The sequence below is a fragment of the Drosophila navojoa genome, chromosome 4 (genome assembly GCF_054131105.1).
Source record: "Drosophila navojoa isolate 15081-1374.11 chromosome 4, UAZ_NAV_1.0, whole genome shotgun sequence".
Taxonomy (NCBI): Eukaryota; Metazoa; Arthropoda; class Insecta; order Diptera; family Drosophilidae; genus Drosophila; species Drosophila navojoa.
Genome location: NC_142892.1, coordinates 13619304 through 13643568, shown reverse-complemented (window position 1 = coordinate 13643568; position 24265 = coordinate 13619304). Strand labels below are relative to the sequence as shown.

The following is a 24265-nucleotide window of genomic DNA, read 5'->3' as shown; positions in this document are numbered from 1 at the left end:
TGATATTTTATCAACAGCTGTACCGATAGACTACAAATTCGATTACAGTTTACGTTCGATACTAATTCGCGCTGTACAGCACTGTTTTCAGTCAATTTACATGTGTATGTGTGACCGGCGGCGTCATTAGCGAATTGTATTTTGCATTGTATTAAGTGAGAAATCATCAAACAAAAAATAAATAATGGCTGCAGCAATTGATGGTGTTCTACCCGCTACGTTGCAAGAATTGGTCAAGAAATCAAAAGTATTAGTCGTAGGCGCTGGTGGCATTGGATGTGAAGTGCTCAAAAATCTTGTACTCAGTGGATTTACGGATATTGAAATTGTAAATTGAATTTAAAGTTTAAATTGTTTTCGTTTAATTAAGAGTTTTATTGTACAGATCGATTTGGATACGATTGACTTAAGTAATCTGAACCGCCAATTCCTCTTCCATCGCGAACATGTAGGCAAGTCAAAGGCGCGGGTAGCACGTGAGAGCGCCCTCAGCTTTAATCCTGATGCAAACATTACGGCCTACCATGATAGTGTTACGTCGTAAGTATTATGCAGTATCCTTCACATCCATAGGGATCTCATTTATCTGTTTGTGTTGCAGCACTGACTACGGCGTTAATTTCTTCAAGAAGTTTGATGTGGTGCTCAGTGCCTTGGACAATCGCGCGGCCAGAAACCACGTAAATCGAATGTGTCTCAATGCAGATGTGCCGCTGATCGAGAGTGGCACCTCCGGCTACAATGGGCAAGTGGAGTTGATAAAGCGCGGCTTGACCCAGTGCTACGAATGCACTCCCAAGGAGAAGCAACGAAGTTTTCCCGGCTGCACCATACGAAACACGCCCTCCGAGCCCATTCACTGTATTGTCTGGGCCAAGCATCTGTTCAAGTAAGTTTTGCTTATTGTTTTCAACTAATTCGTTAATAACAATGAATTGTTTAGTCAACTTTTCGGTGAGTCAGTTGAGGATGAGGACATCTCGCCTGATGCAGCTGATCCGGAGGCACAAGAAGCTGCAGCTGAAGCTAAAGATACTGGCTCTGCTGGTGATGCTCCTGAAGGGCTAAATGAAAAGGAATCTGAGCCTGCCACCGCCAATGGCAACGTCGTTCGCATCAATACTCGTCAATGGGCCAAGGACTGCAACTACGATGCCGGCAAATTGTTCAACAAGTTCTTCAACGAGGACATCAACTATCTGTTGCGCATGTCGAATCTATGGAAATCGCGCAAGGCGCCAGTGCCCGTACAATGGGACACACTATTGATTGACGGCGCCGGCTCTAAGGGACCCGAGCTTGCGCGTCAGACACACAAGATTTGGACACTAGAGGAGTGCGCACATGTCTTTGCCAACGCGCTCAAAGAGCTTAGCGCAGCTTTTCTCAAACTGGAGGGCAACGACACATTGGTGTGGGATAAGGACGACCAGCCAGCTATGGATTTTGTCGCAGCTTGTGCTAATGTGCGTTCTCACATTTTCGATATTGAGCGCAAGTCAAGATTCGAAATTAAGTCAATGGCCGGAAACATTATTCCCGCCATTGCTACGACCAACGCGATAACTGCAGGCATCTCGGTGCTCCGTGCTTTCAGCGTGCTGCAGGCTAAGTGGGAGCAGTGCAAGGCTGTATATGCTCGACTCCGCCTCAATGGCCGCAATCAATTTCTGGTGCCGGACGCCTTTTTCCCGGCCCCAAATCCTAACTGTTATGTCTGCGCCAGTGATCCAGCCATAACGTTGCGCATCGATACGAAACGCGTCCAAATCAAAGCATTCCGCGACGAGGTGCTCATCAAGACTTTGAACATGGTCAATCCGGATGTGACAGTCGAATCAACTGGCTCCATTCTCATATCTTCGGAGGAGGGCGAAACTGAATGCAATGAACAAAAGCTGCTGAGTGATATGAATATCGTGGATGGCGTTATCTTGAAATGCGATGACTTCTTCCAGAGCTATGAACTGAGCATCATCATCTCGCACTTCGATGCGGAGAGGGACGACGTCCTATTCGAAGTTATTGCCGATAAAAATCAACTCCAGCCCAAAGATGAGAAACCTGTCGAGCCTGAGGCGGAGCCTAGTTCCCGTAAGCGTGCGGCGAATGGTAACGATGCGACAGACGATGGTCCCTCAACCTCAAAGCGAAGTCGACTCACAGAAGTCGAGGATGACGATGATGATTGTCTCGTTGTTGAGGATGATGATGATGTTGAGGAGCAAGTGCAGGAGAGCGTTGAGGATACCGTTGCGGCTGCAACAAACAAACTTACGGTAGACTGCCCACAGAAAACCGCAACAAAACGAAAGCCTAGCAAGACGTTGGATGATGAAGATGTTGAGGACATAACTGAAATATTAGATTCTTCGGATGAGGAAGTTGGCCCCACCAAATGCAAACGCACAAAGCTAGAGGAGACAAGGGCGGGCGAAGTAATCAATATCGACTAATATAATTAGTAAAACAATTCCACGCAATTCTCAAAAATAAAATAAACAACTCCAACTGAATTTGATTAAAAATAAAACTGCTATTTCTTAAACCAGACCAGTTTAATTTAATGCGAACCAGTTCAGTTTATTCTCTTTCAAGTCGAATAGTGGAAGTGGTGTGAATGGTTGGCAACGCGGACAGCAGTTCAGTTTCGATACTCTGGCAACTCTAATGTAGAGAAGGTGCGTGTTTGTGTAATTATTGCAGAAATATAAATTAAAACTCCGTTTACAGATGTCGTTTACTAGTAAACTTCTACAGAATACCACACGGCTATGGAATGGCATCAACGCCACACGTGGTTTCCATGTGTTGATGCGGCCCACAGTCAATGCCACAACAACCACAACGCCGGTTCACAATTCAACTGGTCAGCAATTGGTGCCCACAACTAATCTAGTATCCTCCTTTCTGGCGCCTTTCAATGCATATATCCAACAAGTGGCAGGATTTAAAGTGAAGGGTCGCTTAAAGCGGCGCTGCAAGGATTGCTATGTCGTGGTACGTCAGGAGCGCGGTTATGTCATCTGTCCCACGCATCCGCGCCACAAGCAAATGTCAATGAAGAAACGTGATTACAAGTCGTGGATCCTGACGCATGCCACGCAATCCAAAGAGAGGGGCTATTAATTCATATGTTTATGTATAAATACCCAATAGGATTTTATTGACTTGAATAAAGTAATGTGTTGAATTAAGGTCGTTCATAATATTTTATATTACCATTAGAGCCCAGTTTGCATAGAACTTTTACGCATTTAAATCTAGCATTTCTAGCATAAGTGGGTTAGAAAATCATCAAATTCGTAAACAAAAATTAAAATATTCCATTTCTTTTTGATTTTGGTAGTGTTTCAAGGCACTACTCAACACTGGTTAACAGCTGGTGATTTGTTTATCTATAATTTTTGTTAGCCGCAATTACTGTGCAGCTTAATTATCTAGAGCTGGTATCGAACTAACGCCATTGGAAACTCAGTTGACGTCAGAGAGAGTAATTTCTGGTGCATTACGAGTAAAGGGAAACATTTTCGCCAGTTCTTGCGGCAATGACGAGCCATTTTATAAGCGTGTTGCGCCAGGCTTTCAAGACTTTCGACCGCGCCAATCTTGCCAGCTTTAATGCCAATTTGCAGCTTCTGAAGCAGTTGACTGATGAGCTCACTTATCGTGATCTACATATCAAGGAGGAGCTATTCCGTGACGATGCCACGAATGTGACCCGTGCACCATGCAGCTATATGCACATCTTCGAGGATGAGCGCTTCTCCATGAGTTTATTCATTGTGCGGGGCAGTAATTCAATTCCACTACACGATCATCCCATGATGTACGGCCTGCTGCGCTGCGTCTGGGGCAAGTTGCATGTGCAGAGTTACTCCCAGAAGCTGGCCGCCGATGAGGTGGTTCAGTATGAGAAGAATCCAACAATGGTCAAAGTAATCGCTGAGGAGCCCTGCCTGGTGACTGCCGAAACATCCAGCGCCTTGTTAACGCCACGTAAACGCAACTATCACCAGATTACCCAAGTCGGCAACGGGATTGCCGCTTTCTTCGATATACTTAGTCCTCCATACGATGCCGATATGCCGAAATATGGTCCACGCCTTTGCCGCTTCTATCGCCCCAAGTCGGATGGCGATGAACTGCAGTTGCAGTGCATTCCATCGCCCTCCAGCTACTATTGTGATTTAACCCCAACTCCCAAGTCTGTGCTGAAATGCTGCTTCATTTGTGCCGCCGAAGTTTATGGTGCCAACGTCACCGACGTTCAGTGAATTATATCCTTACAAAATGTATCCTTAAATGTAAACTTAATTTATTTCCATTCAACATGAACATCTCATGCTGAATACCAGTAGGATCTGCATGATTAAGCATTTTCTGTGTTATTTAAATTAAATTGCCTCTTTTTTTAATATCGACTTTCAACTGGTTAGGAATCTAGACAATTAAAACTTAATCCAACAAGATCGAGGTCCGTTAATCATCTTCTTCAGCTTGGTATATGCTTTGATTTCGTCTTTTAAGTTTCTTGATATTGGGACTAGTGCGAATGGCTGGAGTCTCTTCAACTTTTGAATCCTCCATAATAGGCATCGCCAGCTCTTCGTCGACTTCATCGGGCAGCTCGATGACATTTTTGTCTGGTTCGACTGCTACGACTGGCGCTGGCAGTGACATATTTAGTTTACGTTTCGGAGGCGTTGCCACATGCTGGACTATTGTGGGGACATCCTCTATAGACTGCTCGAGATTCCCTTGATCTGCTTTGTTGTCGGCAGAGCTGTCCAGCAAGCTGGCAGTTTGTGGCAAATCCTTTCCACTAGCCAGCATGGCTAAGCAAAGCGGATCATCGATGCCCAAAATGGAGCAGAATTCATTAGACTGTGGATTCAGCAGTGGATTCGCCTGCTCAATGTGCTTCTGTTTATAATTGTAGTCCTCATCGGGATCAAATGACGGTACAGTGCGACAAAAGTTCTCGGGCACCGAAAGGCTTTCGAATTTAGCGCGTATGTATTCCAGTTCTTCGTCAGTGGGCGTGAAATTGCAGCGCTCTTCGATGGCGCCTGCCTTCTTGCCAGGCAAATAGTAATTATTATCTTTTACAGAAATCAAATGATTTGTTGTACGCAGTATCGAAAGCCATTCGGCATCATACTCTAGCGACAATTTGCCTTCACTACTCTCGTTAGATGGCATGTCCAGTACTTGTAGGAAGCGTCGCCTTGGTAGACATTTATCTAGAGCCAAGAACTTGGTTACAGGCACTGGTGTTGCTGGTACATTCTCTCGCGCTGCGCTGCTGCCACCGTTGTCGTCATTTTCATCCTCACTTTCGCTACTGCTGCTGCTGCTACTTGCATCACCGGGATTATTTCTCTTGATATGATTTCTAGCATGGGGAACCAGCGCAGCGAATTTGCAATGTAAATGAGCAGCAAACCAATAAGTAGGCTGCAATGCCTTTAAGAGCTCTTCGAGAGGACGACTTCCCAGCTGCCCGCTTTCGATGTCTTCCGCAAAATGTGGCTTAAAGCGTAGCAGTTGAGCCTTGTTGCCGTACTCCTGTATTCCCCGGGGCCAATCATGCGACATGAAGATGTCCACCTTGCCGGAAAGTTGTTTCAGGCGAAACACCTCCAATTGCCGCACATGGTAGACGCTCCGACAGGTTTTGTCTGTGTATGGCGGGAATTCGTGGTGGCCGCGCAAAAAATCGTGGCCCTTGTATATACCGCTGATGCCAGCAATGCGAATACCATTTACCCTAACAACACCTGCATATCCAAGGTAATATATATTAGGCGCTACCCAGCCTCCATAGGGCAACTCTTGCAAATAGTTGGACGCTTCGTGGTTCCCACCAATAAATATTGTCAGAATGGGCGCTACAAGCTCCCCGCTATAATATCTGCAAGGAAGTTGATTAAATAAGTGTTACGCATTACAAGCTTGGCTACGCACTTGTAGAAGGTGCACATGTCCATGTACTTCCTTGGAACAGCCATTGTCTGTAAGTCCGCAACATTTCGTGTAGATTGAAAATCCCCGCAGCACAAGAGCAGGTCGACTTTAATGTTTTGCTCCCTTTCGATGCCTTCAATGGTTTCATATATGCGCTCCAGTTCGCCATGTGCACAGCCTTCAATAGCAATTTTCATATCAGCGCCTTTTTAGTTTACGTTCACAAAATATAAACAAATGCGGCATGCATGCAGGCAGCGCTCACACGTGAATGGCAAATCCATAAGAATATTTATCAGTCAGCCTCCACAATAGTGTGCATACCAAATAAACATGACATCACATTTCACAGCACTGAAATTAGAGGCTCAATTTAAAAGAGCTCATGGCCTAGAGATAAACCATGGAAACAGTAATACTTGTAAACAAGAAAATCAAGTTGAATTCAAACGTTAAAAATGTTTTTATTTTTCAAAAATATCGCTCCGTCTATTACGTTATATAAGTGTGTGTATCTGTGTAAAGACAATGTAAGTGAAATGCTCTACATTGAATTCTCATTCTCTGACCACTTTACGCTGGAGTGTTTATAATCCATGCTTAGCTGGGCGCGATCTCATTCTATGAGACGACTTCTAAATAGGTTTTCTTTTTAGTTACATACAATGATATACAATAGACTTCCAACTTAAGTTACTATAATTTAGTTGGCATGGAATTGCCAAAAATAGAAATTTAAAATATAAATCTACAATAAATATAAAGCGATCACCCTACCCATCCATCGCTCAACCGATCGATGCATGCAACACGTGTAAATGTGTAAGTGTGTGTACATAAAATATGTACGAGAATCTATAGATTGCCTCAACAGCCGTCATATCAAGTGCCAGCCACTATTTAGTTATTTCATTTTCTTTTTTTTTTTCGTTATGGAAAGAATATGAGAAACAATGAAGTCAAAAGAAAAGCGTACTAATAAGTCGGTGTCCCATAGTCAATTAAGATCCGAACTTAAACGATGTCGGCACGGTGGTCTGAGGGAAGGCGAATCCGCCCTGTTTCTCAATTAGTTTCGATTCCTTGGCCGCTTTACGTTGGTCGGCGGTCACAACGACCTCCTGCAGCGCTTTAGCCTGTTCGGGTGTTAGGTTCGATGTTAGCAGCGAATACCATGACTGGTCTTGGGTGGAAAGTGCTAAAAATACAGAAGAGAAATAAGTAATCAATCACACAGATATATAAGCTTATTTTGACTTACCAGTTATAACTTCCTTGAACGTCCAATATTCATCAATAGCACTGTCGTTTTCTTCATCGTCAATCGGCGTGGTGAATGTTTCGAGACCAGTTTCATTCAAATCTCCAACGGACTCTTCCGCTTCGTCATCAGAGTCCTCATCATCGTCCTTGATTTCGGCCTTCACCTCAAAACCAGAAGCGGCGCCTTTCGTTTTGGAGAAATCGGCTAATTTGTCCAAGTAATTGGGAGCCATCTCATCCATTTCATCCTCATCGCTTGACAGAGCCTCTGTAGACAACAATTGATATTAGTTTTTCATGAAATTGATTTGCAGTCTATTTTTTTCGTTCTTACCCTCGCAGTCATCACCATCCTCCTCCTCTTCTTCCTCTTCCTCTTCCTGAGCACGAGATTCGTATGCTCGTTTAAGCCCGTCGAACAGCAATATCAGCGATGGTATAATCTTACCCGCCACTTCGCTAAGCACTTGAGGCTTGGCATCGCCTAGTGAAATGAGTGTACACAGACCCAAGACACACAGCTTGCGATCGTGTATTCTAAACGAATATATTGCTTAGTTTATAATAGGAGTTCGTATAGTAGTAGTAGTGGTTCACATACCCAAGGAAACAGTCTGTATCGTGCAGCCATTGCTTAATGAAATGCGAGCTAATTGGTTCGTTGTTTGGTTGCGACATTTTGTCCAGAATGGAGAGCAGTAGCTGTGGGTTGTAATATAGCGCTGCAATGACCACCTGTAGGCACATAGTACGCAGCTCGGATGACTGCACCTCGCGTGTCAAACGCGACAGAGCTAACTCCACAAACATGTGTATCACCGAATCAATTTGTCCCTTACACTGCAAGATAATGACCTCCATGAGTTTAGCAGCATGACATTCGGGATCCTCGCCAGGATTGCTAGTTAGCATCTAGAGGAAAACAATTTTAATAATATAAAACATGACTACTAATGTCTTCGAATCAGCTTACAGTTTTGCACATGTCCAGTATGGCCAGGAGACGGTTCGGATTAGAGAGGAAAGCTGGCGTATCAACGGTTACATAGTTATGCAAAGCCGGCATAATGTCAATGAAGTAATCAACGCCATCCTTTTTGAATACTTGATAGATGAGCTCTAGCATTTGCCACATTTCAGCCGAAATAGACTTCGATGTCAAATCGTACACAAGTGAGAATGTTTCCTCATAGAAATCTGTGAAATACTCAGAATAGAATCAAGACATCCTTCACATTTGGGAGGCATATTTTACCGGTAATGTTTTGCTGGAATATGTGACCTACGACGTTAATCACAATCGGATGCAAGTTAAGCAGCACTTCCGGATGTTCCTCCATAACGCTGAGCAGAGTTTCTATAGTATTCAACAGACCCATGGCCGTAATGGCCTTCTCATCAGATCCCTCCTCCGATTCTAGCACTTGACTAAATGTCGTGGCTAGATGTTGACAAATTTCAGTTGCGACTGGCAGCAGCTGCTCCGTGAATGTGCAGACAATCTTTTGCATGACATTTGTCAAGTCTTCGTTTTCAGTTTCGCGTATGATGGTCAACAGCTCCTTGGTAATCTCTTTGATTTGTGACTCCACATATTTTGGTGCTTCGTCTTGAGATGATAGGAACATTTGCAGGCCAATGGCAGCTTCCACCTTAACGGGAAGCTCTTTATCCGTCAGCAAAGCATTGGTGGTCAGGCGCATTGTCTCAGCTAGCACCTGGGGGTTCTTGATTTGCACATCGCAGAAGTAGTGCAAAACCCAACAGGCACGAGCACGCATATGACCAGCGGGATTCTGGAATTCCGGAAACACATAGGTGGTCAGCATGGACTCGACCTGATCACGATAGAGCGCCTTTTTCAATAAAACATCCGCCAGTGTACCAATCATATGAAGTGCGCCATCCTTTTGCTTGTTATCCGCATTGGGTGAGGTAATTATTTGCATTATTGTGCTCATCGCTTTAGGCAGAATGCCCTTACGCTTCTTACAGACGGAATGCAGCAACGACTGGGCAGCCGGTACAGGTGTCGCATAGTCCTCAAAGATATCTATATACAAGAGGATACATGACGAATTAATTAAATATAAAGAGTGTACTTCTTTGGATGCTTACCAAATTTGAGGCGAATGTATTCATATGGATCGCTCTCCCATAACTCCTGATCAGAGTCGGTAAATGACATAATAGGGAATATGACATCCTGAATAACAGCCACCATGTGCGGCTTGATCAGCTTCCAGGTATAGGCGTGGCTCACACTAATAAGAAATATTCTATAACTTTTGGCGATTTAACATTGAAGTTAACAAACTTACGCAATTTTTAGGTAGTTCAATACATCCGTTAGCACACGAGGCGACACGTAAACTCGATTGCGGTATTGATCCAAGATTTTGAGCAGGACCTCCAAGACACCAGAGCTAAAGGTGGGCAGATACCATTCAGCGAATTTCTGATACTTTTCACTAACGACATTGCTGGGACTGCCATAGCTGCACATTAGATGATTGAAATTAGATTTAAATCTCATCGAAATATCACATTAATTACCGCTCAAACATGCGCACCATGATGTGCAACGCCCATTTCTTGGTCTTCCAGTAAGGGAATTCTGTGCGCTCATCATCTTCCAAATGCGAGCAGTCGGGCACAGCACGATCTGCAATCTGGCGACAAATTTCCATCCACTGAGAGAAGATCTCTTTAGTGATGAGGTCAAGCGGCAGACTGTACTGCGTTAGTGCATAATAAATCTTGAGTATTTGTTTTTGCAATAGCACCGATTGTTCCGACTGATCGTTGAGCAACGTCAGCATGAGCTGATAAATCATTGGCAAAAGCAAATTCATGGCTTCGTTGAGTGGTGTGCGTTCCTCGAAGCGCTTGTATTCGTAAGTCTTGACCAGCTGGTACATGGTGACCAGGGCGCCATTCCAGCCATTCACATCTTGATTTTGCAAGTATATGCTAATATTGTCCACCACTTGGGGCCAACGGCCAGGAAAATCACTCTTTATGATATGGTTCACACAGACAGACAGTTGAACTCTGTAGAGCACACAGCACAATCATGATTATGTTTATCAATTTTAGAAACATTGCATTATGTCATTGCATCTTACCTAATCAGCTCGGGAGCATGTACAATAGCATCCACAATAGCGCTGCGTATCATGGCACGATCCTGTTCGTGAATGGAAAATGGTATGGGCTCTCCAGGCTTTGTCTCGTGATCCGACCAGCTGCTGTTGATCAGATTCTTTAGATAGACTGCACCCGCTTGCCGCACTGGCTGCTCCAGAGTGGTTTGCATGACGATTTGCAGAATGGTTGGCACAAAACCAATGATTTTGTGTATCTGGGCGAGAGAACACAAGAGAACATGTGTAAATAGATTTTCCGTCAGACGATTTGTTTATACAGCTGCCGCATAAAGTGGTATACGGCGAATGAGTAATATAATTTGGTGGCACACACAATGGATACAATTTCGCATGCCAATCCAAAGATTGGAAAACGTGTATTGATAAAACAATAGCAATGCAAAGCCACCATCCACGAAGCTCCTCCCAATTCGCAACATTTAAAATTCTAGGCACATTCTCTACATACATATATGTATGTAAATTTTTTAATGGCATGCGTTTGCCCATTAAAGAAGCTTCGAGCAGTGTAGTAGTAATTTGCAATATATGCTGATAAAGTTAATTAACCGATTGAATAAGGAGGGGCATGGAAATCGTTAGAAGCTGACTCAGCCACAAAATAAGATACTCTTGAACAGTGGTACAGAATGCTAAGCTAATTTAATGAAATTCATTAGTTATGTTATGTCTCATAACGTGCGCTACCGAGGGAACTTAATTACTGGCAATTACATATAAATCTTGCTTTTTACTTGGAATGAATATTGTATAACGTTCTTGGTATTAATTAATTTTGTAATTAGAATTCCTAAGACTAATATCTATTTTGTAATTTGAAATGGGCTAGAAAATGAAACTGTAATATAATCAAATACCCTAAAATTAATAGGAATATAAACTTGTTGCCACAGTGCAGCACACATACATACATACACCCACATACTGGAACACGCATACATGTATGTATGGATTCGGTCTGTGCATTTGTAAACGTACCACCCGCACCTCGCCTATCTACAGTACTTGTTGCCGCATGGCCAATGGGTCGCTGGGCCAGCGGGCTAAACTGCGAGGCCTAGCCTAGTGCATGGCAAACAAAAAATGGTTGCTGCCTTCTGCTGTTTTTGGCAAATATCAATTTACTATTGACACTAGCACGCCCGCACATTGCCGCACGGGCACACACACAAACATACCCATGCATACGCTCATTCCCACACACACACACATACATACCGCATAGTGGCAGAGAGAGGGAGGTTAAAAGCGAACAATTAAAAAAGCACATGGTTTTCTTCATGCATTGACGATGGCGCCAGTGGGGTTCAATATAGAAGGTCGTGTCGGAGCACTTTTATATTTATTTAGATAGCCACTTACTTGTGCTAATTGATCCTCGGCCGCCTTCCTTTGCTCCGGATTTGGATCAATGGTTGCGCGCAACAGTTCCGTCAATTTTTGTGCCTCCATTTTCGTGTATGTGATTAGTCCTATTCGCCGGTTTTGCTGTGATTGCTGCACAAACAAATAAGCGCCCACAAAGCGCCCGCAATTCGCTAAGGTTTAGCTAAATTATCGATATAAATGATGCACTGGCAAGGCCAATTGCAAAAATATGCGCTAATAGGAAAAACGTGGAAAAAGGCTGTCACAGCCACACACACACCGCCGAAATTTGCGAGTCCGAGCGAAGCGTGTGATGTATTATCGTTACCGACACTAATCGTTTCGATTATTTTTGAGAGTGCTGGAAAACGTATCGCACACAAATGCAACGCTGGCTATATAGGTGCTGTAAATGTGTGTGTGAGTGACAAAGAGCGAAGTTTTTCTAAATGACACATCGTCGTTGGAGGAGGTGTGGTTGAAAATTTATAAAGTTTGGTGTTTATCAGCAAGGCAATCGAATTGAAACTTGTGTAAAACTCAAGCTAAAAGTGTAATTTAGACCGTTAAATAGCAAAATCAACCAAATCCTCAGTCAACATGGCAGGCAGGCTACCGGCATGCGTAATCGATGTGGGCACCGGGTAAGTTTCGTGCGTGGTATTCGTAACTGGTACCTATGGAGGAACGTGCCATATTTGTACACAAACCTGAATGTTCCACTAATGACACACTGTTTACACTGACAGCTACTCCAAACTGGGTTATGCTGGCAACAAGGAGCCACAGTTTATAATACCCTCGGCCATCGCAATTAAAGAGTCTGCGGGCGTTGGCGACACTAGTAAGCGACGCGTCACAAAAGGGATCGAGGATCTTGACTTTTTCATTGGCGACGAGGCGTTCGATGCCACGGGCTATTCCATTAAAGTGAGTAAGCAGCATTAACTATGCAGGGCTTATGCGCACGCATTTGCTACGATATCGCAGCTCGTGAATGACTTTGTGATATGACAACAGCTGATAAAAAACTGTTTATCAAAAATGTTGAAACCTAAAATAATGTTTTGTGATTTTGTACCTTGTACGTTTGCAGTATCCTGTGCGCCATGGCCTGGTGGAAGATTGGGATCTTATGGAGCGCTTCTTGGAACAATGCGTGTTTAAGTACTTGCGTGCCGAGCCAGAAGATCATTACTTTCTGTTAACCGAGCCGCCACTTAATACGCCAGAGAATCGCGAATATACTGCGGAAATAATGTTTGAAACGTTTAATGTTCCTGGTCTTTATATTGCGGTTCAAGCTGTGCTAGCGCTGGCCGCCAGTTGGGCATCTCGATCCGCGGAAGAGCGAACCCTAACAGGCATTGTGGTAGACAGCGGTGATGGTGTGACGCACGTTATTCCTGTGGTAAGTACATTACACTACCTATTATTTACCCTACATATCTTATCTCTATTTTCTACTCTACCCCATATTTTTCGACAGGCGGAAGGCTATGTGATTGGTTCGTGCATCAAACATATACCGATTGCCGGTCGCAACATTACGTCGTTCATTCAGAGCTTATTGCGTGAACGAGAAGTGGGCATACCGCCAGAACAGAGTCTCGAGACTGCCAAAGCGATTAAAGAGAAACACTGCTACATATGTCCAGATATAGCCAAAGAGTTTGCCAAGTACGATGCGGAGCCAAACAAGTGGATACGCAACTATACGGGCCTGAACACTGTCACGAAACAACCGTTCAACGTTGATGTGGGCTATGAGCGTTTCCTCGGACCGGAGATCTTCTTTCATCCCGAATTCTCAAATCCCGACTTTACCATACCGCTCTCGGAAATTGTTGACAATGTCATACAGAACTGTCCAATTGATGTACGTCGCCCTCTCTATAACAATATTGTACTGAGCGGTGGTTCGACTATGTTCAAGGACTTCGGTAGACGCTTGCAACGAGATATTAAGCGGTCGGTGGATACGCGTTTGCGAATTAGTGAGAACTTGTCTGAGGGACGCATAAAGGTATATGATGATGACTTATATTATTAATCAATAATGAGTCATAATATCAATTGGAATTTATATTTCAGCCAAAACCTATCGATGTGTCGGTGATTACGCATCATATGCAGCGTTATGCCGTCTGGTTTGGAGGCAGTATGCTGGCCTCAACGGTAAGTTTGTAGTGGGAAAATATGAGATATTTGAACTAAATAAATATTTCGCTTTGTAGCCCGAGTTTTATCAGGTGTGTCACACGAAGGCTGCCTATGAGGAGTATGGTCCCAGCATTTGCCGTCATAATCCCGTCTTTGGTACAATGACATAATCATAATCATTGTCTCTGCGCAGCTGCCTGTGAAATGCTGCGTTTAATTACTTATTATTTTCGTTTTGATTTCGTTTTCTATTCTATATGCGATCACGTATTCCACGCTATAGTATTGCTTAGCCGTTAGTAATGATTTTCTATGTGTTAAGATCAAAAGTTGTCCTAAATGTTTGTATATCAGCAATACGCGTAAATCATATTTGGCCAAATGATTATTTTCTGTGTGATTCTGATTTTGAATTTAAGCTAAAAGATCTTTAAACAACAATGTCTGCCAGTTAAACTTTTTATAAGGTGCATTACTTCTACAAGATTATATGTATATGTGTAACTTTTTATAACCTAAACTTACAAACACACATACACACTTAACATACAAAAAACAAAGCATACACACACCCACACACACCAAACGGCGCTCCATTGAATCCCGCTCTAAACACAATTATATATGAAATTGTACTTGTCATAGTAATATTTATATATTGAAATAACTGCAAAGGTTTATATGTAAAAGAGAAAAAGATGAAAACTAATATTGATGAGAAATCTGTTTGTTATATTGATAAGCGTAACTGAAAAAGGCATTCATTAAATCAATAAAACATTCTTTAAGCTCAAGGTGACAAACTTGATAAGCTGTAATATTTTTCCCTTGACCCAAACAGTAAAAATACCCGATGGATTTGTTCTAAAGCTTTGACAAGGAATTTAATGCAATGGAAACACATGTATATAAGAAATTTGCTATAGTTAAATTTTGTGACAGCTACGCCGATGCAACAGAAAGCGAAGTGTTTTTCGAAAACACTGACTCAGGAGCTCGGCCCTGGGACGCTCCAAACAGTAAGCGACGCAAATTATAAAATCCATTGGATAGAAGTGTGGTGCACTGTTGTCTTTAAGTGTCTGTGATGGATATAATGTTGTAATATTAATTGACATTGACTCTAATCCACATAGTCGCTAGATCCCTCTTCTTCGTCGTCGTTGCTGCTGCTTGACTGAGCAACGGCTGTTTCTGGTGAGCGCAAATGCTCAGCAATACGGAAATTTTGTAAAAAGTCGCGCATAGCGTCCATCATTAGGGTCAATGATTGCTGAAGACCAGCTTCTGCGGGAGTAAATGAAGAAGCATATGCAGATTTTATAAAAATAATTTTTGAACTCTAATTGACAAATATAAAAAAGATGGAATCACATCAAAGTTTAACCTTCTGCTTCGCCTTGAGCGTTGGCCTGGCGTTGCGGAGGTCCCACTATTTCGGGTGCGGCAGCGCCAGCTCCGGCAACAGCATCTGGTTGCTGTTGTGCGGCTGCAATGTTGTTTAGATTGAAAGATGGCAGCAACGACTGGAAAAACATTGATACAGAGTTGGTGTTGGTTGTGGGGCTGCTGCTAGAAGATGACTTGCTGCAAATGATGGAAGCTTCCTTCAATGAACATTCTGTATATTTTGGACTATAACTAACCGTTGGTAGCAACTGACGCTGTCAGCGGGTGGCAACGGGTCGTAGGTCATGATAGCCTGTCTCTCTTTCGCAACAAACACAGCCAGAGGCACCTTCTCCTTGAAATCGGAGAGAATGACATGTCGTAAAATGGGACGCGGTGGTGTGCCGCTATAGCGAAGTGAACGCTTTTCCTTATAATCATTGATGATAGGATCCTTGCTGTCGATGCGATCCAAGACAGTATTTACAGTCGATTCCAGCCAAAACAGTACATCATTTTGCCGCCAAACGATCTTGGCTCGGCACACATACAAGCACACAAGCTGGTGAAGCGCTGGCGATTGACTAGTACAGAGCGAAAAAAGAGAGTTTAGCGATTAGATTGGGACTGGTGCGCATTGATATGAATTAGTCGTGACTCACTCGCCAGATACATCGGTAAAGAAATACGATGAAGCTAGCACACGCTTATCCGTTTGCACAGACATCTCTTCCAACAGCGGACGCAGTACGCCGGGGAACATGAGCAGTGCATATTGAAGAGCCTCGTTGGCACGTTCGCACTTGCCGTGCAACGTGAAAAGCGCCAGTGCATAAGAGTAGGCCATATTGGGCAGCTGGGCAAGATTCCGGGATGTATTATACTGCTCATAGAACTCCACAAGCCAACCGAATTGTTTGCTGCGCAACGCATAATAGTCTATGACTAGTACCATGGCCAATGGATCAACATCTGGTTGCAGACTCAATAGCAGCTTGGATATCTCAAAGGCTGTGCGGCAACAGGCACGCTCTTCCAAGTACTGAGCGTGTTTAAAGAGCACAATAAAAAAGGCTCGATTCTCCTGTCTTCGGTAATCTAAACGCGAGTTCCCCGACGTTAAGCTGAAGTTGATGTGCAGAGAAGATTCCAGTAGTAAAAGCGCACGCTCAATCAATTCGGACGCCAGAGCAAAGTCCTCTGTCATTTTGCAAACCTCACTCAGCTGAATTAGCGAATCGACATGGTAGGGACAGCGCTTAATTAGAGTGATCAAGAATTCGGAATCCATGCGTTCCAATGCCGACAAGAACATGTGCTGAATTCCCTGATAGTACTGACTATGTTGGAAAGTAAACCATTGCACATTTTCTTCGTCGCTCTTTTGAATTTTCGGACTAGTGGAGGAGCCAGGCGACTCGATTGTTGGTAGAAGCTTCATAGTGATAATATTCTTGGTCAATGGCGGCCATGAGTCCTTGGCAGTTACCATATAGGTGGATTTTAGTGTGGTCTTTTGGCGACCACGTTTATTTCTAATGGGAAATTGTTCAATTAGATCATGTGGTTACGCAGGTTAAGATCTTACAAACTTACTCAACCTTGACAACGCGCCTGCCAAATGTACGTCTCATTTCGTTTTGTTGGTTCAAGTGCTTGAGTTCCACCATCAATAGTTTCTTGCTGGCCAATTTGCCACCCCCTTCAGCTCCTAATGGTGCTGTTACAGTTAGCTGTGGCGTCTTATCCACCTGTTTGGGCACTGCATCGTACACTTTACCAAGCAGTGGATCGACTTTTTCGAAATATTTGTCTTGGCGCTCGTTATCCTCACTACTGATATGATTACCATGCGATTTAACTTTCTTCTTGCGTTTCTTCTTCTTTTTCTTGGCAGCGGTACTGGTCTGTATGGCCGCAGATGGATGTTCCGTTTCGTTGTCATCCTCTTTGAATTCGCTTTCAGAGAGACTTTGCTGGTTGAGCTGTAAGTCCCATATTTTCAACGTTAACACCGCACACTGAAAATGCATGGGTACTTACCAAATCAAATGGATTTAAATGCGATTTTCCCCTGACCGTATCGAGCTCGTCATTGTCAGTTAAATGGTCGTTGTCTAACTCATCATCTGGCGGCGGTGCTAGAATATCGGAGCCGCCCTGCATCTTCTTTAGCATTCGTGCGGACATGATTTTAGTTGTCACTAAGCAAATTTACACATGTGAAAAATTATTTACAAAAAACCACAAATAAATGTCGTTTTCCTGTTCTAGTTTATTTGTTTTTGTCACGAAGACTGACGTCTCTGTCAAAAAATTCAGAATGTTAAACAAGCATAGCATCGATATTTATGTTAAGAACTGTGCACAGTCTGGCAGCCCTTTTTCTTAACATTAACATTATCATTAACATTAACAATAGCAATAATAAATTACAGCGGTCACACTCGCATTCTGGCTTCGGGTCACCAGAAGACTAAGAGGGTTTCCTGAATTACCTTTTTTTTTTTTATATTGAGAATATTTTTTGTTTTGAAAAGTTGTTCTTTGTTGTTGATTCTTCCTAATTTTTGTTACTAACTTTGTTAGTGGATACTGTCAGTCGATCAAAAATAGGATCGAAGTAAAGTGAAATGTAGTTTGCAAACTTCGCCAGATTTTCGCGCCATTTTTTTGTATTGGTAATAATTGTATACTATAAATATGGCAGCTATAAACATTGAAATCAACAAGGAAACGGTTAAGCTTGAACCTGATATAATATATCGTGTAGGAAGCCGGCCGGGTCTTGAATTTTCAATTGACGATGAAGTGAGTTGCTCTGATTGATTTCAATGCAATCGACATTAAACGTTGTTTCAATTTGTAGTCCGTTGAGCTTGCGCATGCTACAATTGTTTTGGTAGCCGGCGGAATCGTGCGCTTAGCAGCTGTAAATGGCGATGTATTTGTGAATGGTCATAAAACGAAACTGGAAATCAAGAGCATTAGCGAAGCAGATGCCATCAATGGATTCATCGATTTGGGCTTCGGCAATGTGACGGGCAAATTGCGATTTAACGATGTTCATCGTTTGGATGCCGAAGAGGTGAAGCATCATAGACATTGAGACGCACAATAATAATCACTTATTCTTTTATGATCAGGCTAACGATTCTAGCGGCTTTGGGGAGACCACTAGAGGAGATAAGTCGACTAATATTACTGATGGAAGCTTCAACATTCCCGAATCGGAGCCTCAATCAGCTAACAATACTGGAATTACAGATAGCTTCATCATTCCTGAAACTCAGGCGTTTTTCTTGGATCGACCTGCAAGGGATAGCAAATCATCGAAGATATCGTTAGGCGATGATTTTATAATACCTGAAACTCAAGATATTCTGCTCAATGCTAGTAATAATCCTATTCCAATGAATCAGGAGTTAGATATTATCAACGAGGATGATTGTTCAGAGTTCGGTACTCAAATACGCATTTGTACTCAAGATTTTAATGAATTCAATGAAGATGCTATTGACGATTTTGATTCATCGCTTATACTTGGAAATGGAGATTTGGAGATGCTGCCACCTGTCAAGCAGCCAAAGGGTAAAGCTCTAATTCATCTGTAAATAGTTGCTCAAACTATCTGCCTTTTAGATACCGCTGGAGCTGATCCGGATATGAGTGCCTTGAATTGGTCTGCATCCAATTCAAAATGCACTGCATTGAACAGCACCAAGGCTGATGATTTGTCCCGAGGGGATATCTGCTTAACTCCAGATTTATCTCTAGCAGAAAAAGGGCCAGAAGAACTTCAGGATGATGCTGATTGCACTCCAGATATATTTGATGTGCTTAGCTCTATTCAAAAAGGAAGTTCACCCGATTTAACCGCGCTTTGCAGTTCATCGATTATAGTCGATGACAAACAAAAGGAGCCCGTAGTTGCAAGCTTGCAAACACCAGATTCCATTCCAGCGGATTCGCTGGATAACTCGCAAGATTTCAAAGCGACGCAGGCTTTCCCAGCAATAAATGCACAGCCGAAATGTTTTGTAACTAATACGAATGGAAATAAGGACCTTGTTGAAACGCAACCATCTCCGAAAGGAATCCCACGGCGAAAGTCGAGTACATCTGATGATACCTTGGAAGACTTCATTGCCACACAAGCCTTTGTTAGACCTCGAGAATCTATGCCAAAATCGAAGGAGTTGATGGGCACACGATTGAGTATTACTGCTCAAGTTCATAGCTATAATGAGGATTTCATAGAAACGCAAGTATTCCCTACGAGTAAAACGTCTTCAGATGCCAAATTGAATGCAGTCGAAGATAATTTGGAGGATTTTATTGCAACACAGGCGTTTCTTAAGCCCCCTCAAACGTCTGCAGCAACTCTAAACAGAGCAGTAGACACAATTTTGAATATCACTGCCAAAATAGCTGACAACACACAAGATATGTTGGAGACGCAGTTATTTATATCTCCCGTGTCAACTAGTGCTAAGGCTCCAGGTAAATTTGCAAATATTAATATTAATTCATAATGCTTTGAAAATTTTTATAGTTGATAAAATGGATACTGACTGCCTACAAGTTCCTAACTCAATTAAAATTGGAGATGAACTTGATAAAGACCTCAGCCAACTAATTGGCCTCTCTTCATCTGATGATGCTGATCAAAGTATTGCTGAGCAAGGAAAAAACACTATCGAAAATGCTGGAGACAAGGTAATTCGAAAAGAGTCTCTTAGCTCCTTAGATTTATTTGCTCTTGTTTTCTCAGAGTCCGCAGCCCGCGCTTCCAAATATGCAGCAGAACCAACATAACTTAGAAAACAGTCGTAAACGTTCTTCCTCACATTCAGAATCACCAGGAGCCTCCTGTATGTTGTATAAGTTTATTGTTTATTGTCTTTTTTTATACAAATATTTTCTTACACAGCTTGTAAAAAAAAACGCACAAGACGAATCTCAAAATCCTCCGCAACATCCGAGGCAGAGGAGAAGAAACCTGAAGGCCCCCCGAAAGAAAAAAGGACGCGGTTGAAGCGACCTTCAATAACTGACGAGGACACGCGTAAATATTCAAGATATTATATATAGATTTCTATTTAAGCAATTATTTGTATACCCTTGCAGCTGCAAAGAAGACACGCGGCAAAAAAGCTCAGTTATCTACTGAAAGTGCCTTAGATGCAAAGACTCAAAAGGCCAAGGCATCTGATCAAACGGAAGAACGAGTGAAGGGTAGAGTACGTGGCAGAAAGAAATCTGCACAACAGAGCAATGATGCTAACAGTGAAGTTAAAACTGCAGAAGAAAATGGAAAAACGCAAATTGAAGAAAGCATTGAAGCTGCAACTAAATCAAGAAAATCTAAGAAGGCAAATGACCCAATTGATGATAAAGCTGTTAATCAGGATATACTTACCGTCAGCCGACAAACAAGAAGACAATCTCAGTTAGACAATATTGTTGAAGAAAATTGTGAAGAAATTACCAAAGATAAAAAAGAGGAGGAACCGCCGATCCCAAAAAAAGAATCCCGACGTGCAGCTAAGGGAACCAAAATAGGCAAAACCGGGAGTGCGCGCGCAGCTACGAGAAAATCTGATTGTGAGTTTATAGGGTTTACTTACATGATCATACTATAATTGTATCATATGCAGCTATCAAGCCAACATTAAAAAATGCTGAGGCCACGAAAGAGGTTAATGGTGATGCATCCGACAAAGGATTGCGGAATAGCAGCAGGTCAACATTGGAACCTATTGGGGACGCGCCAACAACTAGCTCTAATGCTCGAAGAATGAGTATGCACCGTTTAGATCAGTTAAGATTTTATATAAATGAATTTGATTTCGTTACAGATACTCGTAAAAGTAAGCAGGCTAATAGGAATCCACTAATAGGTAATATTTTAATGTCTTTGATCACAAAGAATTCCTAATACTTTTCATAATTTTTTCAGAAATCAACGACTACATCAAGAAAATAAAAAGATCGGGCAAACTTCGTTTAGCGCTATCAATGTGCAATCACGCTGAGCTGACTCCGATCTTGACGGCCTTAAAAAGTATTCTCTTAATCATTTTTAATTACAGTAAAATTTCAATCCTTACATATTTCTTCTTAATATAGATGCTATAGAAGTTACCAATGATCCAGTAGAATGTGATTTGCTCATCATGGATAGAGGTGAACGCACCTACAAGTTTTTGGTTGGAGTTGCAGCGAATAAGCCCATTTTGTCCACTAAATGGCTGCACGCCATGAAGAAAACGTGTTCCATTATTCTTGAACCGGATCATATATTCAAGGACGAGAAATTTGAGGAGACTTATAAGTTTAAGCCGTTATCAGTATTTGAAAATCCCAGCTTATTGAAAGGAATCGAATTCATGCTCGGTGGGGACATCACGCCGAGTGCTAACGATATGAAAGGTAAATTGAATCTAACTTTATAATTTCAGCTGAACTAAGGTTGCTGCATTACTTCACAGCCATTATTGAAAGCGCCGGTGGAACCGTGCACGCGAAGGTACCTTCGATTGCAAGTAATATTAAACTATATGCGATTGCCAATAAGAAAGATAAGCACGTCTGGCCGCTTCTGAGAAACTACAAAGATGTACAATATATTACAACAGAAGGTGTCATGCAGGCAGTTGTGCAGCATAATCTGGAGATGTTGGACGAGCACAAGCTACATTTAGTAGATATAAGTAAATAGACAATAGGCGTAAAATCACTCAGCTAAAGTGTATAAAGCCCCTTGTCAGATATACATTGTTATGGCTAGCGTTTCATCCGATCATTGCCTATTCATATGTCTTCTTTAGTCTTTATATGTACCGATTGTATTTACCAATTTATTTTCTTGTAAAAATTGTTTGCCAGTTATGTATTTAGAGATTATATTCTAATTTGTATTTATATTTTGACTTTACAATTGTATTTTTACTATTCCAACTTCTTCCGTTTGGAGCCCGTTGGCTTCTCGAATTGCTGCCTCATTCCGCCGGCGCGTTCGTTATGAAATTTCATGTTATTGGACGTCTCAGCATACCACGGTGAATCGAATTTTGTGGTATCCTGATCAACTAAATGCGTGTACTTGGTGCGGCCGCAGCGTCCAAAGTTCTTTACTTGCATCACCTTGGGCAGAATGGTTTTATCAAAGTGATCCTCCAGCGTGGCCTGGGCAAAGTCTCGTTTCAGCACTTCGTTCTCCTCGTCCAAATAGAACGCACCGCGATGATAGTATTTCTGCAGGAATTTATATTTGCCTTTGGTTGCCTTGTTAGTGACGAGCTTGGGATTCGACCGGAGTTCCTGGCGTCTCTCCTCTTCGGTGAGATTGCGCATGCGCTCGATTTCTAGTTTTTCGTGTTCAGCGCTGCAAATTGGAATTGAAAGATTATCAGTAAATATTTATATTCTTGACTTATACTATGACTAAGTAGTTAGCTTACTTTTCGCGCTCTTCTCTGTCTCGTTTCATGCGTTTCAATTCGCGTAATTTCCATGCCTCGTACTCCACCTCGTCGTTCTCATCGGCTGTGCACACATCGTCTATGCACGCTTCGTTTGTCTCTGGTTTGATCTTCTCCAAATCCTTTTTTACACTCTCCTCCACCATTCGCAATGTGGCGCGCCTTCTCTCCTTTGCAGCTCGTTTGGCCTCCGCTTCCAATTGCTTTTGTTTTTGAGCTTCGCGCTCTTTCTCTTGTATGGTCGCCCGATCTCGTTTGCGCACGAAGAGCGGCTTCAGACGCGGTTCGTTTTCTTCTTCGCTCTCCGTTTCTTCTTCGTATTCGGAGCTCTCCGATTCCGATGATTCCGATTGTTTCTCGTCTTCTTTTTGGAGTATTTCTTCCTCTCGCTGCTGCTGCAACATACGCGATCGTAGCCTTAAGCGGCGCTTCTCCAATTCTGTGTCACTTAGCTCTGAGTCCGTGTCGGACTCTGATGCCAGGGTGATTTTATTGGTGGCACGCTCATTTCGTCTTTGCTGTTCGTTATTTTCGTCACCAGCGGGTTCTTCATCTTCGCTAGCGCTTTCCATTAACTCCGGCTCATGAATGTGTCTGTGACGCTCACGGCGTTCGCGCTCCAAATCTTCAGTATCCACTGGACGTGCACGCAGACGCCGCAGCCGTGGATCATCTATCTCGGCCTCATCCTCTTGCTCTGCTGTCTTCTCGTCGCCACTTTCGCGTCGCGACAACTCGAGTTTGTGGCGCTCCGCTTTGTGTCGCTCCAAGCGCTTTCGAGTATCCACGAAGTCATCATCATCACTCTCATCCGAGCTAGAGTCGGCGCGTGCATAATCAGGTCGCTTGCCAGATATATAACGCTGTACCTTAACCTTTTGCATAGAAATCTCGCCTGGAATGAAGCGAAAATATTAGTTATTATGTTTTGCTTGCCCGAGGATTCCCGCATAGCTTACCTTTCTCATTTCGAATAGGCACCGCACCTGCGGTGCATTGTATGCCCGTCGGGGCTGCTGGAGCGCTCATAATTCTTAGAAATATCAACAGATATGTTTATTTTGACAAACGATTTTTATATTTCCTGCAAGATTCACAAGTTTTGTTTTTCTTTAGAGCTGTGAACGTTTGACGATACTATCGTTTGCCGGAAAACAATAGCTATGCAGATAACCGCACCATTATGAGTTTAACATTTATGTTATGCAGCCACAATGGCGCGCACTGTTAAGTTTGAATAGAAAAAGAGAATGTGACTTAGTATTAATTACCTGATGTCCACTGTAAATGAGTCATATAAGCTTAGATGAAGTCTGCTTCTAATTGAGACAAATTCAATAATTAATGCTATTTATGTAAGACGCCGTCAATTTTTGCAATTTGAACACCCACTCTCATTAATAGGAACAATTAACAATTGACTTTTACGCTTTCTTTTCTATATGTTTTTCTTCC

General features: G+C 42.6%; 9 protein-coding genes across 9 annotated transcripts; 5 read left to right on the top strand and 4 right to left on the bottom strand.

Annotated features, from left to right (window-relative positions):
* The first annotated feature begins 72 nt into the window (after positions 1-72).
* Uba2 (Ubiquitin-like activating enzyme 2) lies at positions 73-2548 on the top strand. Its single transcript, XM_018101377.3, has 4 exons — positions 73-328; positions 386-540; positions 602-889; positions 944-2548. The coding sequence occupies exons 1-4, from the start codon at positions 185-187 to the stop codon at positions 2454-2456; spliced, it is 2100 nt and encodes a 699-aa protein (XP_017956866.1). The 5' UTR covers positions 73-184; the 3' UTR covers positions 2457-2548.
* Positions 1701-6290, bottom strand: ldbr (lariat debranching enzyme). The gene is made up of 2 exons (XM_018101378.3): positions 5971-6290; positions 1701-5917 (listed from the first exon to the last, which is right to left on the bottom strand). Exons 1-2 carry the CDS (start codon positions 6165-6167, stop codon positions 4483-4485), a joined length of 1632 nt encoding a protein of 543 aa, XP_017956867.1. The 5' UTR covers positions 6168-6290; the 3' UTR covers positions 1701-4482.
* On the top strand, positions 2677-3197 carry mRpL36 (mitochondrial ribosomal protein L36). Its single transcript, XM_089259136.1, has one exon. The coding sequence runs from the start codon at positions 2734-2736 to the stop codon at positions 3127-3129; it is 396 nt and encodes a 131-aa protein (XP_089115262.1). The 5' UTR covers positions 2677-2733; the 3' UTR covers positions 3130-3197.
* On the top strand, positions 3549-4416 carry LOC108651581 (2-aminoethanethiol dioxygenase). Its single transcript, XM_018101384.3, has one exon. The coding sequence runs from the start codon at positions 3549-3551 to the stop codon at positions 4275-4277; it is 729 nt and encodes a 242-aa protein (XP_017956873.1). The 3' UTR covers positions 4278-4416.
* A 124-nt stretch (positions 6291-6414) lies between the features above and the next one.
* msk (importin-7 msk) lies at positions 6415-12091 on the bottom strand. Its single transcript, XM_018101375.3, has 11 exons — positions 11766-12091; positions 10362-10597; positions 9790-10287; positions 9555-9731; positions 9352-9497; positions 8489-9286; positions 8207-8430; positions 7835-8145; positions 7568-7770; positions 7232-7501; positions 6415-7168 (listed from the first exon to the last, which is right to left on the bottom strand). Exons 1-11 carry the CDS (start codon positions 11853-11855, stop codon positions 6972-6974), a joined length of 3150 nt encoding a protein of 1049 aa, XP_017956864.1. The 5' UTR covers positions 11856-12091; the 3' UTR covers positions 6415-6971.
* Positions 12092-12187: 96 nt separating this feature from the next.
* Positions 12188-14745, top strand: Arp3 (Actin-related protein 3). The gene is made up of 6 exons (XM_018101383.3): positions 12188-12415; positions 12521-12701; positions 12868-13182; positions 13261-13797; positions 13866-13949; positions 14009-14745. Exons 1-6 carry the CDS (start codon positions 12372-12374, stop codon positions 14102-14104), a joined length of 1257 nt encoding a protein of 418 aa, XP_017956872.1. The 5' UTR covers positions 12188-12371; the 3' UTR covers positions 14105-14745.
* Positions 14746-14792: 47 nt separating this feature from the next.
* Nulp1 (Nuclear localized protein 1) lies at positions 14793-17663 on the bottom strand. The gene is made up of 6 exons (XM_018101376.3): positions 17367-17663; positions 16920-17308; positions 15986-16858; positions 15581-15907; positions 15322-15521; positions 14793-15221 (listed from the first exon to the last, which is right to left on the bottom strand). The coding sequence occupies exons 1-6, from the start codon at positions 17511-17513 to the stop codon at positions 15058-15060; spliced, it is 2100 nt and encodes a 699-aa protein (XP_017956865.1). The 5' UTR covers positions 17514-17663; the 3' UTR covers positions 14793-15057.
* Positions 17664-17801: 138 nt separating this feature from the next.
* mu2 (mutator 2) lies at positions 17802-22250 on the top strand. The gene is made up of 13 exons (XM_018099322.3): positions 17802-18134; positions 18193-18411; positions 18470-18914; positions 18966-19826; positions 19879-20042; positions 20098-20197; positions 20257-20391; positions 20454-20930; positions 20984-21127; positions 21185-21226; positions 21286-21390; positions 21456-21758; positions 21818-22250. The coding sequence occupies exons 1-13, from the start codon at positions 18027-18029 to the stop codon at positions 22045-22047; spliced, it is 3333 nt and encodes a 1110-aa protein (XP_017954811.1). The 5' UTR covers positions 17802-18026; the 3' UTR covers positions 22048-22250.
* Mfap1 (Microfibril-associated protein 1) lies at positions 22204-23963 on the bottom strand. The gene is made up of 3 exons (XM_018101379.3): positions 23770-23963; positions 22790-23705; positions 22204-22713 (listed from the first exon to the last, which is right to left on the bottom strand). The coding sequence occupies exons 1-3, from the start codon at positions 23837-23839 to the stop codon at positions 22278-22280; spliced, it is 1422 nt and encodes a 473-aa protein (XP_017956868.1). The 5' UTR covers positions 23840-23963; the 3' UTR covers positions 22204-22277.
* Positions 23964-24265: the final 302 nt, after the last annotated feature.

Bases quoted from the DNA above. Each gene is read 5' to 3' on its own strand.
- ldbr (XM_018101378.3), bottom strand. From the start codon at position 6,167: ATGAAAATTGCTATTGAAGGCTGTGCACATGGCGAACTGGAGCGCATA. The intron at 5,918-5,970 runs GTGCGTAGCCAA...ACTTCCTTGCAG, and splicing joins GACATGTGCACCTTCTACAA to ATATTATAGCGGGGAGCTTG.
- LOC108651581 (XM_018101384.3), top strand. From the start codon at position 3,549: ATGACGAGCCATTTTATAAGCGTGTTGCGCCAGGCTTTCAAGACTTTC.
- Uba2 (XM_018101377.3), top strand. From the start codon at position 185: ATGGCTGCAGCAATTGATGGTGTTCTACCCGCTACGTTGCAAGAATTG. The intron at 541-601 runs GTAAGTATTATG...TTTGTGTTGCAG, and splicing joins TACCATGATAGTGTTACGTC to CACTGACTACGGCGTTAATT. The intron at 890-943 runs GTAAGTTTTGCT...TGAATTGTTTAG, and splicing joins TGGGCCAAGCATCTGTTCAA to TCAACTTTTCGGTGAGTCAG.
- Mfap1 (XM_018101379.3), bottom strand. From the start codon at position 23,839: ATGAGCGCTCCAGCAGCCCCGACGGGCATACAATGCACCGCAGGTGCG. The intron at 23,706-23,769 runs GTAAGCTATGCG...GCTTCATTCCAG, and splicing joins GCCTATTCGAAATGAGAAAG to GCGAGATTTCTATGCAAAAG. The intron at 22,714-22,789 runs GTAAGCTAACTA...TCCAATTTGCAG, and splicing joins GACAGAGAAGAGCGCGAAAA to CGCTGAACACGAAAAACTAG.
- msk (XM_018101375.3), bottom strand. From the start codon at position 11,855: ATGGAGGCACAAAAATTGACGGAACTGTTGCGCGCAACCATTGATCCA. The intron at 9,498-9,554 runs GTAAGTTTGTTA...ATTTCTTATTAG, and splicing joins TTGAACTACCTAAAAATTGC to TGTGAGCCACGCCTATACCT. The intron at 7,771-7,834 runs GTATGTGAACCA...ATATTCGTTTAG, and splicing joins GATACAGACTGTTTCCTTGG to AATACACGATCGCAAGCTGT.
- mu2 (XM_018099322.3), top strand. From the start codon at position 18,027: ATGGCAGCTATAAACATTGAAATCAACAAGGAAACGGTTAAGCTTGAA. The intron at 20,392-20,453 runs GTAAATATTCAA...ATACCCTTGCAG, and splicing joins AATAACTGACGAGGACACGC to CTGCAAAGAAGACACGCGGC. The intron at 21,227-21,285 runs GTAATATTTTAA...TAATTTTTTCAG, and splicing joins TAATAGGAATCCACTAATAG to AAATCAACGACTACATCAAG.
- Nulp1 (XM_018101376.3), bottom strand. From the start codon at position 17,513: ATGTCCGCACGAATGCTAAAGAAGATGCAGGGCGGCTCCGATATTCTA. The intron at 15,908-15,985 runs GTGAGTCACGAC...GCTCTGTACTAG, and splicing joins TTTACCGATGTATCTGGCGA to TCAATCGCCAGCGCTTCACC. The intron at 15,522-15,580 runs GTTAGTTATAGT...CATCATTTGCAG, and splicing joins AGCGTCAGTTGCTACCAACG to CAAGTCATCTTCTAGCAGCA.
- Arp3 (XM_018101383.3), top strand. From the start codon at position 12,372: ATGGCAGGCAGGCTACCGGCATGCGTAATCGATGTGGGCACCGG. The intron at 12,702-12,867 runs GTGAGTAAGCAG...GTACGTTTGCAG, and splicing joins CCACGGGCTATTCCATTAAA to TATCCTGTGCGCCATGGCCT. The intron at 13,950-14,008 runs GTAAGTTTGTAG...TTCGCTTTGTAG, and splicing joins GCAGTATGCTGGCCTCAACG to CCCGAGTTTTATCAGGTGTG.
- mRpL36 (XM_089259136.1), top strand. From the start codon at position 2,734: ATGTCGTTTACTAGTAAACTTCTACAGAATACCACACGGCTATGGAAT.